Raw genomic sequence first — 21337 nt, forward strand, 5'->3', positions numbered from 1 at the left:
TTCGCATTAAGCGGATACACCTTTAATGAATTCTACGTCATGGTCAGGGAGTGGCCAGACCGCGAGCTTGACACAAATGGGAACCAATCACATAAAGGAACCGTGTCACGATGTTGTATTTCTGTCCAATCAGATCGTGATGGGTGTGTACGGTGTAGTTACCGCACAGCCATGGCTCCACATGCTCAAACTGTTCCTGTGACCATTGACTGAATGTTGCGCTGTAACCTTCACTGATCAGACTCCTCGTTTGAGCCAAGATCAACATGTAAGAATCTTCCTCCATATTAATGCATGTGTCATGTCCCACTATCTATATATCTATACATGTAGAAGCCGTCGGTTAATTATACGACTTTGTGAATCAGGCTTCATCCTCCACATGAATACTTGTTACAGCAGGTTTATCAGGTCAGTGATCTATGGCTGCATGACCACTTACTGATTTATATTCGTCTGTAAACTCTCAGGCAGGCTGCTATGGATATCACGGCAAAGTACTGCCACAAAGAAATGGAGGAATATGGGTCATGTGTGGCCTCCAACCCATCAACATGGCACCACAGCTGTCATGAGCTGAAGATGAAGGTTGCACAGTGCACATCATCACAGTAAGGCCCCAGCAATCCCACCTTATTTGACTGTTTCATCATTCAAACAACCATCAGAGCACATTGAAAACAAACCCCCTGTGTTTTTGTTTTGATAGCCCGGTGATCCAGAAGATCAGACAAGACTGTTCCCAGCAGTTTGTGGAGTTCGAGCGCTGCCTGAAAGAAAACCAGAACCAACCTACCTCCTGCTCAGCGCACGTGGCTCGCTTTCTGGGCTGTGCGGAGACGGTGGATATCAGTGGAGTGGGTAAGGACCCTGCTAGGATTGGTCATGCATCACTCAAGGTCACATAGGAACAGTTGATTAACATAATAAAATGAGAACGGCACTTAGTAGTGTGCAGACCTCCACCAAGGCCCAACATCCCTCTTATGAAACCAAATTTAAGTTCTGTCGATCCCAGTTTTATATTTGGCTACGAACCAAATTTTACACACTTTTAAATATCTGCCCCTTAAATATGCCTGATTTTTCTTGATTTCATCACGGGCCATGAATTATTCTCTGAGAAACCAAGGAAAATGTGGAAAAACGTCCTACCTCACGATTTTAAAGAAAATCCTGGATGTGCCCCCTGATCCGGATCTGCACCAAAGGTTTCCTGGTGACTAAACCCAGATTTTTGATGTCCTCGTAAATATGAGTCCTCTAAACATGCCCGATTTATTTTGATCTCTTAACGTTAAAGAAATTGAAAAAGAAATTCCTGGATCAGCACACAGATGTGGATGTGCACCGTAATTTAAGGGGTTCTTTCCGGACCCATACCAATCCTTCTACCAAATTTCATGGAAGTCCTTCCAATAGTTTTGCGTATTTCCACTCACTAATAGACAAACAAACCAAAATGCTGACAAAAACATTGGAACACTTAACAATGTTATATGTCACACATGTAGTGGTGTCCTTGACCTTTTTTAGAATTTAGATGCAAGAACACATATTTGATTTGAATACTGTGTCATGTTTTGGTGATATTTCTTGAATAGCTAACAATAAATACATTTTCCTCTCCAGATGCGAATCCTCCAGCTCAGCCATCGTAGCAGTGAGACGCCAGCATCCGTCCACCTTCCGATCACACCTGTGATGGTGTAGCTTCACACGTCCACATGCTCAGTTACTGTATGTGCAGTGACGGTTTGGACATCCGTTTTCCTCTGTGTGCATTTGTGCTCAACAATAGCAAATAGAGGATTGTGAAAAAGCACTGTGACCTATATATATATATATATATATATATAGACATTTTAATTACTGTGTCCCTTTATCATGTTGATGTCAAAATAACATTTGTACTTGAGTGTAAGTGAGGACGTCTGGTTTGTACCGGATTTATTGACCTATTTCATTAAAAATCCGACTTCTATTACTCATCTGGTGTGGTCATCCTCCATTGTCTCCTGTTGCTTGTGTCTGTCCTTCTCACCCTCCCCAGGTCTGAGTCAAAGTCAAATATTAAACAGGAATGTATCACTCCCACACCAAGTCTCCCGGCTACTCAATGACTGAGAAACAGGGAGTCTGGGAAGAAAGAGAAAGGAGGAGGAGGCCGTCCAGCTCTAATCAGCAGGACTACTGAGAGAGACAGAGGGAGGATGTTGAGTTAAGAGCCCTGTGACCACTGAGCAGAACAGACCTTTTCGGGTTTAATTATTAAAGCGCTGAAGGGGGTAGAGGAGGGAGGTGGCGTTCGCTCTTCTCAAGCGTAATGAATTACCTTGGTTCATATCAGACGAGCAAGCGATCGGCCCGCCTCCATTTATCATATTAAGGACAAACAAGGCAAGCACGCGTCAAAGATGAAACCGCAGATTGTATTGAAGATACGGCAACATTACATTCAAAGCACATCACCTGGAAGTCACTGAACAAAAACAAAAAAAAGGTAAAACAGGATTTTGGCCTAAATACCGCACAAATAAGTTACATTCACAAAAATATTCACTTTAAAAATACCATGAGTCAGTGATCAGAGTCCAAACAAAATGTCATGAAGAAATGTCACAAGCTGTAGCCAATCACAGGCACCGTAATGAAACAGGTATGATCCTATAATCCTATTTTATTCTGCCCCTCCTTGTGAGTCAGATCCCGACGTTTTGCAGGAAACACTCGCGCTATTCAACTTAAGTTCGGAGGCTATTTCCTTAGATCTACTTGGTGACACATAGATATCATGCTACAGTTTAAATATTTGCTGATTATCACAGAAAAATGTACAAAATATCTACCTAACAACATCTAAATTTGCGATGTTCGAGAAAGGAATAATTACAGAAAGTGACTACAACGACTAACTGTAACACAGTCATACTCATGTTTACATTTGGAGTACACCATCGTGTACCCAGTGTCCTACGTTTTGGGCTTTAGAGATCTATTGGTTATCATTTGCTGTGCTGCTTCTTAGCAATTACATAATACAAATAAAAGAGGAAAGCCAAAACAATAATAACTTACACCACCCTGTTTCCGCATAAGGCTCTTCAAATGACCCTGTAGTGTTGAGGAAATGCTAAAAAATTAGATTTTTTTTTTTGGTCCATATTATACTTCACATGCATGATCAAAAACTAATATGGATTGAAAGGAAACTTTTACACCTGGTTTCTTCCTCGTTACAATCCTTGAAATCATTGGGCGACTTAAATTGTAATCCTATCCAGCACAATATCCTGAGTTATGGCTCAGGTTACATAAACATACACACTAACCTGAGAGCAAAATTGTACGCCAATCCATATACAGTGTATATGCTGCAGTCTTTCACACACAATAATCAATCACTAGTCCTGTCACAAAAAAAAGAAGAACTTAAGCAGTGTATTAATTTAATTATAGACCCTTAGCTGCTCGTAAGACTCCTACATACATGTAACTCGGTTGATGAATTCACTGTCAACGACCAAATTTCACCTGTAATTCGTGATATAGATATTTATATGTTTGATAGGTGTCTTTTGCTTTTTGTTGGAAGTGCCGTGAAATGCGTTTCATTGAACATCACATAAATACAACAAGAGAAATTGAGGTCCTTTAACATATCTTGGACGTTTACAGTGTCTGTATTTCCAGCATATGATTCTTATCGAGAAACAACGGTAGGGGCGTTATGCAAATCGGCCGCAAAGTAATATGACTTGACGCGATAATCTCGGCCGGTGATAAAAGCTCAGAAGTGGGTTTGGGTGTGGGCTGCTTCATGGAGAGCGGTCCCACGGGCAATGTTGTTGGACTGACTCCATTAGCTGCATCTCTGAGGTGAAAGGTGGATCGGGAGAGGGTGAGAGTTTATAAGGGTCAGGAGGTGAAGTAGGAGTTCTGCATGGAGTAGAGACGGTCGATGGGGTTTCCCACTCGCCCTGGCAGGAGACCGCCGTCCCCTGCTGCTAGGAGGCAGTCGCCGAGGTGGCCGAGGCTCCCGTCGCTGTCCAGGTCATGGAACACGGTCTCTGAGTCTGCAGGGGGAGAGAGAGAGAGTCTGCAGAGCTGAAGTGGAACTGTCTTCATAGCTGTACCAGCGAGAACAGAAAAATATGGAAAGCAGAAGTATTTTTTATTCAAAGCTGAATTGAAGCCAAGGAAGTTGAAAAACTCACAATGTGCCAGCCCTCAGAGTTTTATCTCAGCCTCTACTTATCTTTATGCAACTGGAAACCAGTATGAAACGTGCTTCAAATGTTCTCCTATCAGCTAATGTAACATATCTGATCTGCCTATTTTTGCATCACTATTTCCCACTGAACATTTTCTAAGTAAATGATAAAGAAACATTAAGCAGTTTAATTAATTGACAGCAGTTTAAAGGCAGCGTTAAACCCCTTGGTTTGGAAGATGGCTGACATTGACTCATTCGATGATGGTGTTGTTGCAGTCTGCTGCACGTAGCTGATCGTAGAATTTAGGGGGATTCTCACAAAATAGTTGTTGCTCTGAACTGATATAATCACCCCCCTCTCAGCTTGGGGCCCCAGGTAATTGCGTGCTCTGCCTATCCTGCTGCAACCACCCAGATGAAACTACTGGGACTAACTTGCTGAATGACCCCATGACCTTATTATGGTTTTGACCATCATGTGTGTGGGATTTTGGGGGGAAGGTCTTGCAGCTCTCCCCTCCTGTCTTACCATATGAGTGGAGCTGCTCGCTGGTCAGCTGCGGCGGTGTCAGCCCATGCCGAAACGGCTCCCCGCCGTAGATGTTGGGGTCCAGAGCGAGTAGCTGCTGACGTGGCAGAGAGGCATATCCCAGAATCCCATCCATGCCATGAGTACTGGATCCATCTGATAGAGGACGAGAATCCCTTTAGTCACACAGATTTATAGCATATTGTTTTTTTAATTTGATAGACTTATTTATTCTCCTTGATGCTGCATTAACAGCTCTCACCCTCACTGTCGTCATTGCTCTGACGGCCCCCTCTGCTCTGTCCTCTCCTGGTTCCTCCGAGCTGCTCCTGCTCCTGCTGCTGCTGCTGCTGCTGCTGCTGGCGACGAGCGATCTTTTTCATCTGAGACACAATCACGATGCGTTGTGATGAATTTCTATACGCATGTAGACGTGTGACATTGTGTCTTCATGAAAAAAACGGGTAAAGTCTAACCTTGGCTCTTTGGTTTTGAAACCACACCTGCACAACCCGTACTGTCAGTCCAGTCTCAGCAGCCAGTGTCTCTCTCACCTGCAGGGGGAGATGTTCCATTGTTTTATCTTGAGATTTACTGCTATACAAACTGACAAAGACACTAGGACGACAAGACAATGCATTTTCATTGATAACACGAGCTGGTCCACCCACTTTGCGGCAAGGCTTCGCAGACACTTCAAAAGAGGCCTTGAAAGCGCGGCGCTGCTGTGTGGTCAAGATGGTGCGTGGTCGCTTAGAACGCTTGTGCTCCTTGCTGTCATCACCACCTTTCCCCCCACCGGAGCCCCCTCCACCGTCCTCATCCTCACTCTTCACTGAGAAAGGTAAGCAGACAACAAACAATCAGACCGGTCTGTATGAGAAGGTACCTTTCTATTATCAAGTATTTAACACTGTTGCGAGCTGTGGTCCCCAGTTAGTGACCAGTTGAAGAAAAAGAGTTTCTTCAGTGATTGGAACACTATGAAAAAATAAAGTACAACACACAAAACCAAATTTAAAAAACAATAAAATATCCTGCTTAAGGTTATTTGCATAACACTTTTCAAGCAAACTTATAAAGAGCTTGAAACAGGATAAATCACAAATGAATTTAATAAAATCAAGCAATTAAAAATACAAAGAATATATATGATCAAATAAAAATGAATAAAGACCCCAAACAAGGAAGATAACTGCTGAATAATAATAATAATTTAAAAAAAGGCATGCTTGCATTAAGACCAGGAGCTAAAGATTTCATAAAAAGAGTTTTTAAGTGATTTTAAAGATGTCATGGATTCTGCAAGATGCAGATGCTCAGGCACCTCCTCAAGAGCTGAGGGGCCCTGACCACAATAACTTGGTCTTGAAGCGGGACTCAGGACCAACCAGCGAGCTCTGGCCCGTGGATCTGAGTCTGCAGCCTGCAGGCTCATAGGGGAGGATTCCAGGAGCAATTTAGCGATGCAGCTGGGAGCAAAGCCATGAGGTGCTCTAAAAGTAATGATCTGAAAATCAACTGGTAACCAGTGAAGGGAAGTGAAACAGGGCTGATGTGAACTTGTCAAGCTTTTAGGGAAAGTTCACCTAAAAATGAAAATTCTCTCATTATGAACTTGCCACTATGGCGATGGACGGGTGGGTGAAGTGTTTTTGGAGTTTCAGGGGTAAAAAGCGTTGCAGCCAAATTCAACACAATTTAAGTAAATGTTGAACGACTCTTCAAATTTATAAAAACAACCGAAAAAAAACATAGCAGAGTGGTGAGTAGATAATGAATGCATTTTGATATTCTGGTGAACTATTCCTGTAAGGTGTGAAAGTGCTTATAGACTTAACCTTGAATACAAAGAGTGGCTATAGTCAAAGTCAATTTTATTGTCATTTCTGCCATATGCACTGGACATAGACGGGATTGAAAAGCCGTTTCTCTCTGATTCCCTGGTGTAAACATATACTGTAAGTACACAGAACATATAAGTACTCATAAAGTCTAAATGAGGGATGTATTATATGTACTTTAAACTGAACAAGGGAGCAGCTTGACATTTAAACCCCCTAAAGGCCCCCTCACTGGTTTGCTGTGGTGGAATGTGACAGGAGTTAAATGAAAAATACTTTGGCTGAATGATGGTAAAAAGAAAGAATGCAGATGTGTGCAGAAAAAGCAGGCAGGTTCTGAACTGAACAAAGCCACTGTACTTGATTCTGTTGGCGTCGGACTGATGGCGGCCAACATCTCCCTCTCCTTCTCGTAGTCCATGCGGCAGAGCAGTTGGCCTTCTTTCAGCACAAACTCATCACCTCTCTGCAGCCGGCGCTCACACTCGCAGCAGCTGAAGCAGCCCAGGTGGTACACCTGGCCCAGCACGCGCATTATCAGCTCGGAGCGACCAATCACCTGCAGGCAGGCGCTGCACTTCCTCACAAACAGCCTGCGGGCACACAGAGTGAGGTTATACATGAGAATGATGGGAGTCAAGGAGTGGAGGAGAGAGAGGTAATTAAAGATGGCGGCTTTGACACGTTTACACCCAGCTCCAATGATTCTGGAGATTAACATAGTCGCTTAATTAAAGGTCGTATAAACATTACCCAATTCACAGAGCAACAAGGTGAACATCTGCTGAGAGGAATTACAGTAGTCAACATTTTTACATTGTATTTTCTCTTCTCCCTCATGACAGTAGGTGGCAGTAGAAAGCTTTTGTTAAGAGAGCTCCCTGTTGTGATTTTTTTTTTAATTCCTTAAATGTTGAGAGCGGTTTAAAGGGGTGAACCTCTGTCTACTCACATCCCACCAGCAATCTTAGAGGGCTGATTTCACGTTATGAATAAAGCTTAATAAAGATTATTGCTCAGCTCCATTGCATTTCTCCACGACCACTTTCCTTCTTTTGTCCCCCCATCGCTCTCCTCCTGAGAGATGTTAACCCCCCCCCCCAGTTTCTCTCCTGCCTCACCGTCTCTTCATATCCCTATTTCTATTCACGAGGCCTAAGTCTCTGCCATTAAATTCCTCTCAAATCCCTGCTCTCGCACTTGGTTTCCTCCCCCTCCCTCCCTGGTATTTTCTGCCAGCATTCCCAGTTCTCCCTCATGCCCTCCCAGCCTGCCTCCCCAGTTCACTGAAACTAATAAAGACAGGATTAATTAGATTGTTGTTTAAACAGTGCGATGGCCAGACAGACGCTGTAAACTCATAACCAGGGATTGGGGATAGCATGGGGTTAATCTCTCTCCTCTCACTTATGCACACTAAAACACATATACACACACACACACACACACAAACATAGACACATGCACGTGCACGTGCCGGGCACGCACACAGACATTTGCACACACCCACTCACAGTTTCAGTATACCTAGTCTAAAATTGGCAAGTAACCATAACCCATCATCATACTGGTGGTGTAACCCACCTGCAATGTAAATAAAGTGCACGTACACTGGATCACGAGAGTATCACTTCAACAAGAAGGTAGCCAGAGCACATAGGTGTAGGTAGTCGAGAGAACAGGACGGGCACCGGAACGAAACTGGATAAGAAAGACGGGAGGGTGTGTGTAGGGGTGTGTGTGTGGGGCAGGTGGAGGAAGGGACGAAAGTGTTGAGGCTCCCTGACTGAGCGATAGGAAGGTGTTGCTGCCCAAATCTGGAGAGTAAAGAAGGAGCCAGGTCTGCACATTAGTGCTCCTAATCTGTGATTCTGTCCCAAACACAGCTGCCACGGCTAATCTTTCTCAATCCATCTGCCAAACGCGCCCCAAAAATTCCCCCATTTGACAGTGTCGCTAACGTAACATCATAAACACAAGTGTCCCCCCCAAACGCATCCCTGCAATAATCTGCTCCGACAGGGCCTGAATGTTGCTCAACCCATTTTCCTTTCAAGTCTTTAAATTGTATCTTTAACAAGCTGTAAGAAATCTACAAGACGTTGCACGTTAAACAAAATATTTGACCAATTTCACAAAGGAGAGCGATCGGCACTGCGCTCTCTGCAGCCTCGGCCTCCATCCAAACACATTCAAGGCTTCAACAACTTAAATGCCTCTTTTAATTGCGAACAAAATACAACACAACAGAATTGTCACAGGAATGCTTGCATAAGACTGACGATATTGCCGGTTAAGTCCCACACTCCCTAATCGGGGTGTACACAGCACGGTAGGAATTTACTCAACATGGCAAATGAAGGCAACTTGGGGCAACTGCCACAGAGGGGGGTCTGTAAGTAGATCAGTCTAATCCCTCTAATAGAAGTATCATTCACACCGGCCCTGACCAGAGAGCAGCTTCCAATAAATCACTATGGACATGATAGTTAAAGACCAGAGACATGAATTAAGACATGAATTACATAAATTTAACTTCTACTGTTGCAGCTAAATTAAACAATCATGTCAATAATGCCCACAACCGATTTTCTGCATTCATACTTTTATCCGTATACATCATCATTTCTTTATTTCACAACATTCTTTAATTTCCAGTACAAACTTCTATTGGGAGATTTTTTTTAAATAGAAAACATTCTCCTGAATGTCTCTAATTTAGCTTTGTGATTGACATGTTTATACTTGCAACAAGAATTAGTCGGGACTACACACAGAGGAATTACATCTGACATTTCCAATATGCACAAAGTAGAATTTAAATTAGAATTCAAACATCTGCAGTAAAGACCAGCTGTGATTTGAAATCCATGTGTTTGTCTTGTATCTTGTTAGTCATCGTAAAAAGAAACATTCACAAATATAATGAAACGTGTCCTCAAAAGTTACGAATGACTTTCTCAAAAACTACAGTTTTTCAATCTAATGCCTTTGTTCCTCAAACAATTTGAAACTTCCTCAAAAAAGGATTTTGTTTTATATAGTTTCTCGTCATTATGATATACTGTGTCATTATTTTAAGGTTTCTCATCATTTTCAGACTATAAGTCATAATTTTGAAATATTCAGTCAGTTTGAGATAAGTCATTACTTTAATAGGGTTTTTCATTATTTTGAGAAAGTTCCTCATCATAGTGATTTACGTTTTTCCTTTTTAAATCACATTGCTCGAAATGGGTTCCGCAGTTGTGTGAAGAAGTCTTCGGATTTGATAGTTTCCTCCATTGTTGTGATGTATTGTTCACGACACATCCAGAATTACAGAGAACAGAGATGTAAGTGCAGACAGAAGACTATAGAACAGTAAACTTTGGGAGCTTGTGACGTGCAGAGCTTCAGGATCTTTGGCTGCAGGCGACTTCGCGCTCAGCGCTGTGGATTTGGGAAGGGGTTGGGGCCACGACTAATTACAAACTCACTGATTATGAGATCAAATGCAGAGAGGCGGAGAAAGGTAATGTCTTCTAAGTATTGGGTGGGTGTAATCAGCTCTTGCTTGCTTGCTTTATTGTAGATCCCAGGCATACAAACAGAATAACAGAATCTTCCTCATCTCCCTAAGCTGTGTCATGTGGCATTGTTTTGCCTGTGAGCTCTGACAAGCACGACACTGTCTGGACCCCAACACAATCGTTCCATAAATATGTATGTGTCTCAGGGTGATTACAGTTGTTGTGCTTGCTTCCATAATTGATGAATATTTATACAGGTATTGGTTTGCTCCAGGTTTGGAACCGTTTAATGGAAAAGGGGCCAGAAGAACCCATCGTAGACAGATTTTGTCTTCGCTCGGGAACTGTGGCTCATCGGGGATCACTCATTTTAATTCCTAACTCATAGTTTAAGATCTAAAATGATGTCTCTTCCCATGTAATATGCCGTAGCTTGTGGTTCCCACATGCATTACGTGTTCAGAATGACCAGAGCGTGCGTGTGTGTCACATACATACATCCCCCTGAAAATGAAGGTGCACCCAAGGATTCGTGTGACAGATGCGAAAAGAAAAATGATATGCAACAACCTCACTTTAAAGTTGTATTCTGTTTAGCATCCACTTCCTAGGTGTGTGTGCACACTTGTATGTGTGCAAGTGTGTGTGCGCGCGCGCGTGGATGTGTGTGCGTGCACTTTTCGGCGGATATTGCTCCGTGAAGCAAAATGGCTCAGAGCCAAGGTTCAGTAATCACATCATCTCCTTTTATTAAATCTCCCTGCACTGCTTCTGTGTTATTAAAATCTCCCAGCATTCCCCACAATACTCGCTACCCCTGCCACCACTCACTCACACTCAAACACACTCAAACACACGCACACACATATAATAAGGTACAGTCACACAGGATGCACACACACACACACACGTGTATATATAGAGTCACATGCACGCATAAGCACAAATATGCACAGTTTGTGTAAACACAGATAAGGTGCCTGGGTACAAACATCAATAAAGCACGGACAGATGCTGTCATTTGTGGAACGTATCCATCCACGCATCAATGGAGAAACATCATAAACATAAACAGTCTCGTGCTCAATGAGCCTCCTCCTGATTTAGTTAAGAACTGTGTGATGACCACGAGGGCCCTCAGCCCATGGATTACAGCTCTGGAGCCATTTCTGCACCAACTCTCTGAATCCCAAAGTTGCACAGTAACATATCACGATTAATCGCCCGCACTAATAATTCAACTTCTGATGTAATGTACCTGTGTAAAGTAACAACAAAAAAACCAGCGTGACGCGCAATGGTCTGCATGATATGTGTCTCTGGGTCTGTGCCATCTACACCTGATGCTACTGAGAATCAACGCTACGTGTGGGGCTGTAGATGTGTGTTTGCGTGCGTGGGTGAGTGGGACCGCGCGCGTGTGTGTGTGTGTGTTAGTTTAGATAACACAGTTAATCCCCAGGCCACCAGAACGCAATATCCTGTCTGCCGGTTTCTCATTTCCTGTCTGTCTCTGGCGGAGCGGGAAGCGGTGGGGAGGGGGGGGCGGCGGGGGACAGCGGGACCCGTTGCCCCAGAAACAGGAGATACAGCCAGTCGATTTGAGGAAAGTCTACGCCGATCTCCCCATCTCTCCCTCTCTCCGGTGCGACCCCCTATTCTCTCTCTCCTTTCTCCTCTCCCTCTCTGCTTTTATTATCTCAGATTTAATAAAGCCGAGGCGAGCAGCTTGTTCTGCCATGAAACATTTATTAGCTGTCTGTTATAAAATTGTTGTGGGGGAGGAAAGATGATGGGGTCTCATCTCACATTATGCAAAAACAGTGGCAATATTACCCCCCCCCCCCACCCCAGCCCCCCACACACCAAACACACAACACACCCACATGCATGCACCCGGACAAAAATCAGCCCGTCCCTGCTGCTGTTCCCTTCCCAAAACTCCCGCTCACACCATGACTTTACCTTATTTTATCCCATTTCTCTTTTTCCATTAGTGACATTTCTCCCTGACATTCTTTCATTTACACCCTAAAATCCAATCATTCCTCAGCATCACGCCTTCACGACACAAAAAAACTTTCTCCGGCCCACCTCCCACCGTCATCTGTTGAGCTGCAGGTTTGACTAACATAAGACCCCTGGGTACGGGAGGTGTGTTTGAACGTTTCACAGCCACATGTGTGCGTTATGTGTAAAGCCTCTCAATGGGATTCAAATAAACTGCACTGTAGTAAGCTGCGGCCAGGAGTCACGCAAAGACGCGCAAACTTTTCTCATTCAACGACAAAGAAAACCACATATCCTCACTTTCTAGACATTGAGATACTTCAGGTCCATTTACCTGGGTTGTGTAATTATGAGAAATCAGGATTGTGTTTCTTAAAAGACACATTAGTAGTATGTAGTTTCATTGCTTTGAGTACCACAAACAAAGTTCTTTTCTCCTCTTTCTTCTCTCCAGAACCTGAGCAAACTAAATTAAAGTTATGGGCATGCTTGCAAACCACGGAAAATGAGAGGAAAACTATCATTTGTTGAACGTGTCTCTTAAAAAGGTAATTCTGGCTTTTTTTAATTTAGAAATAATTCATTAATATGACAGAGATTTATGAATAAAACTGCGTGTTGATAGGACCATGGGTTTATTGTGTGTCTGACATGTCGTTGCGTAATTCTCTCTACAAGTACTTCCCTGCAGCCCGGTGTCAGACCTGTCATCGCACAACAGCCCCAGAATGCTGGGTAATTAGCACTGTACCCAATCAGCCTCCCAACCACCACCTCCTCCTCCTCCTCCTCCTCCCATCCCGAGACACAAAGAGCTGCCGAGGGGAGGGGGGGGGCGATTAAGAGAAAACAAGGGATAAACGGGGAGATAAACTGTTTGGTGTCATCGCTGCTATCAATCTCAACGAGGAGGAAATGAGGTTTGGAATAGAGAAATATTATTACAAAGCAGACAGTGATGAACGAGGTAGCTGATGAGAGATGGAGAGAGATGGTGGGTGGGGTGAGGGGACAGGGGGGGAGAAGAGCAGTGCGGAGACAGAGTTTCCATCCTCAGTATTCTTTAAGGAACACGACTCAGAAGTTCGCCCACACCGATGCACTGCTGGAACCCGAGAGGATGCCGCGAGAGGCCGTCAGCACCGGACCCTCGGCCTTTATCAGGGGGGGGGGGGGGGGATCCCATGACTGTGGTGGTGGGGTCTCCCTTTCCCCGTCTGCAGCGAGCGGGTGTGTAAACCTAGATGTCGTCTCGATGGCCTCCACCCCACAGAGGGAGGTATTAAACCCGAGGTTTAGTGAATATCCACCCCGGTGACCTGCCTTTCACACGGCTGAAACTGCCTTTATAAGGCTTACAAGGGAGCTCGCTGGCTCCGCACAGCCAGGCTACCCTCCGTTCTGTCTGAGCTCAACACTTTTGACCAACACTGGCCTTATACTTCCTCGCTTGGCAGAGAACCATGATGTCGAGCCTGGGCGTACAAGACAGTGTAGGACACTGAGGCTGCACACTATTCCTGCTAACCAGCATCTTTCTCTTACTTTCACTGAGAATGAAATGTCATCTTTTACTCACAATTAGTGTTTAAATTTAGAGCAAACAGCTTTAATATATTTAGCTTTTAATTGTTTTCGTTATTCTCAGATTTCCAACATGTCACATTCAGACGTATAGATTTGTTTTTACTAATTACTATCCAGACTTCCTGTCTTCCATTTCGCAGATTTGTATTATTCTGCTCATCTTGCCTGTGAAAGTGACACCTGACTATATCCTGATGGGAATTGTGAGTGTGGGTGTGCATGTGTGTGTGTGTGTGTGTGTGTGTGTGTGTGTGTGTGTGCGTGTGTGCCTCATTTTGATCATCTGCTCAATAACAGGATGGAGTTCCAGGGAATTTCTTGAGGTTTGAAAACAAAAATAAATCCACAAGTAAAATCCACAAGATGCACTTGAGTTTATTGTGTCTAAATCCCCTCATTTCCATAACAGATTGAGAGCAGGGAAACTCGAGACTGAAGGCATACCTCCTATTTTTGTTCTCTTATACGTAGATAATGAGTGGCACTAGAGTGTGTACGCTTGTTTATTACCTAAAGCTTCAGGGAATAAACCTGAATGTGAACTGAACCCTTTTTCTGCATAATTCTACACACAAGGATGAATATTAGGATTCATGTGCTTCCCTTTAAAAAGTATTTTTGATACGTTGAAACCTCACATTAGTATATTTAGCAACAGAGCGATGAGTTTAAAATCATTTCGAAGCAAAGTGTGATTTGAAAACATTGAACATGCAAATGTTGAATTAAAAAAACAAACTTTTGCCTCGGGGGCAGTTTACCCCGGGATGAATCGGGTGGGGGATGGGTCACATTTCAAATTAGATCTGTTTTCTCATTTGAATTTAGAGGTATCCACTTGCATCTATTTTTGAATTCCACAGAATAGATTTTTTTTTAATCACAGATATCAGCCCCAGAAAACTATATTTCTCCATTTTCAACTAAATGAGTGTGGATGGCAGAAATGTGCAGCGTAGCTTGAATGCAGGGGGAGCGAGTGAGGGAGGAGAAGTCTGCTTGTCTGCCTGTGCCGGGTGATGTAATTCAAAGCAAAGGATGAATTAAAAAATATTTGGACAAGCCAGAGATACCCCGTGAAGGAGACATGGAAAATGGCCCAGTATGAGCTCAATAGCCTGTTAGATGCTGTCTCACCACGCCATCTATTTTGTCAACAAGTAATTTGATTCATTTAATGCCTGACATGCAAAAAAAATAAAATATCAATGCATCAAGACACAGGCAATTGAAATCTGCCCCTGCCTCTTTGAACCAATAACAGATAGATCATCAACCCCCCCAAATGATCGTAGAAATTCCTCTAAAATTCTGATGCACGTTCCAAATTCTTGGACATGGTTCTCCATCACAAAGCACACACCTGCTCAGGGCGGGAGCTCGGAGGAGTGTGCAGTGTGAGGCGCTGATGGACGGACTGCAGGGAAAACAAGGAGACATTGTTGCTGATCCGCCGAAGGTCACAGGCAGCACTGTGTGCCAAGTCTGGCACGGACTCAACACAACAAGGCGACTCTCCATATGCAATGTGTAGGGGACTAAATCAACACCATAGTGAATGAAGGGCTGACTATTAATTTGGGCCTGCAATTACATTCATTACACGAGGAGAGCAAATACGCTTTTTCAGTCTCTCACTGAAAATGAACCCGGTGCTTCATTTTTCCCTCCACGTTTTTTCCCACTCATTTTTCCAGATAAACGTCACACAATGGGACTTTCATCAGCCGGCCGTACACCCCCACCACACACACACACTTTTTCACTACAGCTCTCTCTCTCTCTCTCTCTCTCTCCTCCAGATGTCAGGTACAGTGGGAGAGCCTGTGCTGCTGGATGCCGTCTGACACTTTTCAAAACAATGATAACAAGATGCAGGCTCGTCCTTCAGCCGTTCACCCCTGGAGCTCCCTTCGCAGGCACACCCTCTCAACACACACACACACACACACACACACACACACACACACACACACACACACACACACACACACACACAAAAGCACACGCACACACACACAATGCTATCTTCCAACTAAATCAGGACATCTTCCATTTCATAAAGCGAGCGTTAAGTGTGTGTTATGTTTTACATTGCAGAATAATGTGTCATGTATGTCCACATGCTTTATTTTACATTACTATCAACGGATGGAATAGCACCGTGCAGTGTTATTGATTCAGATTAGATTGTGACCATAAACGTCCTTTTTTATGCCTCTGAGAACTTTAAATCTTTTAATTATACAACTATTATCAGGAAGGAAAAGGGGCTCCTGCACCCCCCCCCCCCCCCCCCCCCCCCACATAACAACTGTCAAAGTAGACTGTGCTATAAGCAGCTAAGATTCAAGGGTCATTTGAAAAGTTATTAATTCCTTTAATCCCCTTAAGTGGCTTCACAGATGATTTCAAACACTGTCTGACATCAATATTTTTATATATCAGCATCGTACACGCTCACACTCGGTCAAACGTTGACAGATCATTAAGATGTTTTGAAATTTAAAATGTTAAATTCCAAAAATCTCCATTCATCATATCCCACTCGTCACCTTCACACTTTGGGGACCCTGAGGACATCAGAGCTAATTATGGTGTCAAACGTGAATTTCGAATATGAAGCAGTTTGAAATCGATACCTCGCCGTGACGCCACTGTTGTGTTTAGTCTGAATCCCTTTAATCAGAATTGTGCAATGCTGCAAGTGACTGATCTCAGAGGCCGACACTGAAAATACTTCACCAGTCTCAACATGGTTATTTATTTGCTCTTTGCTCTTTGAGGATAATTTGGTGAAAGCTTTCTTTCTTTTCTTTCATCTTTTGTTCCCGATCTATGCTTGTTTATGTTTTTATTCATTTCTCAGAGTGTTCAGTTTTTCATCGCACACACAAACTCACTCTCAGACTAACAAGAGAAAAACACTTTTTTGTCAGATCTCAAAACACTTTTTTTTTTCAATAAATTTTTTACTTGACCAATAAGGACAGTCTATTTGAAGTTAGAAGTGGGTTCGATCTTTTTGTGTTTCAAGCACCAACTGACCTCATTTGCATACAGCTGTGTAAACAGTGATCACGCCGATGTCATCGAAACGTTGCAGCGGTGCAAATTCGGAAGCTTGAAAAACACAGAATTTGGTCTTCAACACATATCATGAGAATTTAGCTTCCTTTTGACCTGCAGACATCAGGAGTCCGAGTGACATCACTTTTGAGGAGAGTGGATGACAGTGTGGCTCTACGGCAGAAATCACACTCTCTTGTACTGAATACACACACTTGTGAGACACTGGAAATTATTGAGAATTTTTGTAATTGTGAGTCAGGCTTTACTAAAGCAGTCACTTGTCTCTTTGCAGATTAGGATTTTACTTTATCCACATTGTCCGGAAAGTTGAAATATGGAGTGAAAGAATAATTCCCTCCCCAAAATGTATATATTTATTTACTTAATGATGAGGAGGTGCTTTTAAATAACCAGGACATCTCTCTTAACCTGTCCCCACACAAAAAGCAGATGTGGGACACTTCAGGCACTTCTGGTCTTCTAGTGGCAGGGACAAAATGGATGTGAGGCTCAAGTGGCCCACTTGTAAAATAGCAAATGTGGCACAAATTATCCAAAAACAAAAGAGGGACTTTCTCTAGCAAACACGCGGAGCTCTATGCAAGTTGTAGTCTGGATGAACCTCAAGTGGCCCATGGGGCACTTTTGGTTGAAATGCGGCATTGCTGTGGCTCAGTTGTGTGACCCGGATCTGGCGAGATATGCGGGCCGGATGACACGCAGTGTGGCGGTGTGGGCCAAACCTGGACCAAAACTATTTTACACGTGGGGACGAGGACCATGTTGTGCGGCTGAGTCATTCTACTAAATGATTCCACCCCTGCACCATATACTCTGAACCACAAGCAAGACCTCAACGTGTGGTGTGTGTGTGTGTGTGTGTGTGTGTGTGTGTGTGTGTGTGTTTGTGTGCTCTTACTTCTCATAGTCGTGCTTGCAGTACAGCAGCCGGTCCCTGCAGTAACAGGTCCCGGTGAGCGCGCTCAAACACACGGCGCACTTGACGCAGGTCTCGTGCCAGGAGCGCTCGTTCACGCGCAGCAGGAAGCGGTCGGCGATTGGGGACTCGCAGCCCGCGCACACCTCTCCCCCGCGCCTGTACTCCGGACCTGAATGTGCAGGACACGCAGAAAACCCCAGAATATAAAAACAAATACAAAATACTGCTGACACGAGCCCAAGTCTCCACGACATATTAAAACTCCAAGTTTAGATTGTGACTGATTTCTCCACAAGCTGAGGGAAAGTGAAGCGTCTTTAATAACGGTTATTACGCAGAGTCATCCACTTTGTGCTAGGGCGTAAACAAATAATTTACTGTTTATTTAATATAAACACAACAGCCCCCACAATATTTATTTCATCTATTTCTACATTTATTTAATTTAATTTTACAATATGCAGTTTTTTCATTATTGGACTTTGGACATCATCTAGAATTACATGTTTCTATTGTTTATAATTCTGTCATATCACACACAGCAAAAGAAACTTCAAATTACATTTATTTATTTTTAACTTTTTTCTCTCAAATATTGCCATAACCCTTCGCGTTTTGTTTTGTCATTCTTCAGGATCCCTTTATCACAATGTTTTCCTCCCGGTACACACATGATCCTCCTGCGGGGATTCATCCAGGGGGATGATGTTTGGATGTTCTTCATGCGAGTTGGATTTCTGTCTGCAACACATGGTCGGAGGATCACCCACTCACCGAAAGGCGTTGAGGATGGAGGCTGCTGCAGACAGGACTGCTGGCTCTCCTCTGTTTTCATCCCTTCTCTCCTTCCCTCAGTGTGATCGCTGCAGGGAGACACAGAACCGTGCAGAGGGTCAGCCGGACCGCCACAGTGGACTTCAACGTGTAGAAAAAAACCAACAATGTGTAATGTCAAATAATATAGAAATGGGCGGTGCTCACACGTTAAGCCTTGACATTGTAATCGGCCTATAAATAGCTCATATATATATATAGTGTTGGGCAACATTTCAAGTTCCCATCATTTAGATCCATACATAGATTGACTGACACACACACAGACACACACACACACACACACGCACTCTCTTCGTGTGTTTGCGTGTGTGTGTGTGTGAGACAGCGACCCTGGTTTGTTGTTAAAGGCAAAAATAACAATAAACCTAATGAAATTTGAAGAATTCAAAATACGAGCCACACATCTCTGGGAATTTCATAAAAGTCTAATTACAATGAATTACATCTAAATTATATATGAGTATAAGCACGTTATGGAGGCGTCTATACTTGGGCCCGAGTCAACTGGTATTTTAAAAGTTCATGTCAGCCTTTTAATATCACTCGACACGTTGAGTAAAAGAGAGATGGGATGTTGTTATTAAAACACAATGTAAATTTATGAAGATATTTAAAAATGACTTCGGCCTATTTTCCTACATAAAACATGTATCTCTCTTGGACGTTTCAAAATAAGAGTAGCCTGTAAAGAATTCTAAATGTTTTTGCGTGGGCTATAATTTACACAATATAATTATTATGAAATGGAAACTACATATTTTTAAAGCTTCTACTAAAAAAATCCATTAAATAATTTAATGATTGAATGGAATTAAATTATATGATTTCAACACAGATCTTTTTTGCACAACCTGACTTGAGCATTAAAACTCGGTCACAGCATTTGTATAAGCTACAAAATTCCTTCAAACTAAAAATCTACAATTCCACAGAAATATTATTTGGCTGAAAAAAAATTATACAAAATATTCTCTTGAATTTAATTTGTCTATGTTTTTTTGTTGTGGCTTCATCAGACTGTGTGGTGTTTTTAAACTACGGTTACACACTTTATTCCAAATGAATGATAGCTTACATTTTCTTATTGATATCATCTCTTGTTTTGGTATTTTTGGGGGAGTCCCTCAGATTTTTCACTCAGATTCTAAAGGGCCTGTAACTTGTATATTTCCAGTTAATATAAAACGGGCTCTGGATTTTTGGAAAGATCTCTACATTGCCACCGAAAATTAAGGTCTCAATTAAAACAAATGAATTATGTAAATACGACTGATCTGATGTGGCAATTCCCCTAATTGCGGGTTGAATCCATTACTGACACAATAGTGTGATACATTCATAATTAGATGTTGAGACTGACAGCCCAATACTCAATAATAATCATAACAATGACCAGAGTAAAAATGTAAAGAAAATATATATTAACTTTCCTTCAAGACCTAGAGCTATCCAATCACTCTCAAGGGAATATTTTATATAAGAGGATCAATAGGATCAATAAATTCAACATGCAATGAATAAAATAGGAGGAAACTTCTTTATAACCATTCTTTTTGCTCTCAGGAATTAATATTATGACAGGCAGAGAAACTGTTATATGATGGTTTCATTTAAACGCTATTTTAAACCAATCCTGTCTTCGTGTCAAAAATCCAAAAGTACAATGATTACAATAAAACAACTGGATGAAGTTGAGATGTAACACATCATACCTGTTTGGTCAAACTGTAAACACCATCAGCGTCACACAATCTCCATCTATGGAAAGTGTTTGAAACTGAATATTTCAATTTAATAATAATAAACAATAACAATAAAACACTATTTAATCCACGTTATCTTTGCCTACTGATGATTCCTACTGGGTCAATAAAAAAAAAAAGCACATATAATTCACCAGACAGCGTCACCGTGACTTCATCCTTTAAACTGAGCTTTTTTTTAACGCAAAATAACATTAAACCTTTGCGTAAAAGCTGCTGCGGGAAAAAGAAACACGGGGATAACACGTTATCAATGCGCAGAAACAATCACATGGAGATCTCGAGTCCCGGATCCGCTAACAACCTGTGTCCTACCTTGAGGTGAAACACACTCCTCCTGAAATCTCGGTTGGCAACATTAAACCGCGCAGGGGGAAAAGTTTCGGCCGGTGAACGAACCCACGCGTTTCCAGACGGATTCACCTGCACCTCACAGTCCGGCGCGCATGCTTGTTGCCTACGATAAAAATCCAAACACCATGATGACCCAAACTATTGTCTATTGTCTCTCTCCGCTTGTCTCCAGCCAGCCCGTGTGTGCGCGCTCCGACTTGTTTTGTGCGTAAAAAAGGCGCAGAGGGAGGAGATGGACAGACACGGAAGGAAGGAAGGAGGGAGGGAGGGAGAAGGTGTGGAAGATGATGAGGGGAAGATGAGCGATGATGCAGCCTATTGATGGCTCAGATGGGGATGGTTTCACATTTGTGTTCAAGGTTAGAGAGAGAGAGGGAGAGACTTTAAAGGGTCGATTTAAAAAAAAAAAGAACGGGAGATTAATCCGCTTCTACGTGGAAAACGATATATCATGGCACCAACTGCCTAAATTTGCAGAACTATTATCGAAAGAACAAAAGCAAATGAAGATGATAGTTATAATCAAGCGTGATTTATCCGAAAATGTTCACTCACTTTGTACCATGATGTCCAGGGAGGGGTTTCATCCAGGAAGGACGAGGCTGACGTGAAAGAAGAAGTCACATCTGAAATCACTGCGCTTGCAATTAGAAATTAAATGGTTTATTGCTTT

The 21337-nt window shown here is 42.7% G+C and overlaps 2 protein-coding genes across 2 annotated transcripts; one reads left to right on the forward strand and one right to left on the reverse strand.

Moving 5' to 3' along the window:
* Positions 1-111: 111 nt before the first annotated feature.
* On the forward strand, positions 112-1991 carry LOC128458990 (coiled-coil-helix-coiled-coil-helix domain-containing protein 5). The gene is made up of 4 exons (XM_053444070.1): positions 112-268; positions 471-611; positions 710-861; positions 1633-1991. Coding segments are annotated over exons 1-4 (324 nt in total). The 5' UTR covers positions 112-266; the 3' UTR covers positions 1662-1991.
* A 423-nt stretch (positions 1992-2414) lies between these two features.
* On the reverse strand, positions 2415-20669 carry lmx1al (LIM homeobox transcription factor 1, alpha-like). The gene is made up of 9 exons (XM_053443314.1): positions 20626-20669; positions 18485-18573; positions 17690-17879; positions 6950-7182; positions 5417-5580; positions 5222-5299; positions 5008-5128; positions 4746-4901; positions 2415-4076 (listed from the first exon to the last, which is right to left on the reverse strand). The coding sequence occupies exons 1-9, from the start codon at positions 20667-20669 to the stop codon at positions 3919-3921; spliced, it is 1233 nt and encodes a 410-aa protein (XP_053299289.1). The 3' UTR covers positions 2415-3918.
* Between the last annotated feature and the right edge of the window lie 668 nt (positions 20670-21337).

The sequence above is a fragment of the Pleuronectes platessa genome, chromosome 16, assembly GCF_947347685.1.
Source record: "Pleuronectes platessa chromosome 16, fPlePla1.1, whole genome shotgun sequence".
Classification (NCBI taxonomy): Eukaryota; Metazoa; Chordata; class Actinopteri; order Pleuronectiformes; family Pleuronectidae; genus Pleuronectes; species Pleuronectes platessa.

Bases quoted from the DNA above. Each gene is read 5' to 3' on its own strand.
- LOC128458990 (XM_053444070.1), top strand. The intron at 612-709 runs GTAAGGCCCCAG...TTGTTTTGATAG, and splicing joins GCACAGTGCACATCATCACA to CCCGGTGATCCAGAAGATCA. The intron at 862-1,632 runs GTAAGGACCCTG...TTTCCTCTCCAG, and splicing joins GGTGGATATCAGTGGAGTGG to ATGCGAATCCTCCAGCTCAG.
- lmx1al (XM_053443314.1), bottom strand. From the start codon at position 20,669: ATGTTGCCAACCGAGATTTCAGGAGGAGTGTGTTTCACCTCAAG. The intron at 5,300-5,416 runs GTGGGTGGACCA...CTCCCCCTGCAG, and splicing joins CTGCGAAGCCTTGCCGCAAA to GTGAGAGAGACACTGGCTGC. The intron at 5,129-5,221 runs GTTAGACTTTAC...ATTGTGTCTCAG, and splicing joins TTCAAAACCAAAGAGCCAAG to ATGAAAAAGATCGCTCGTCG.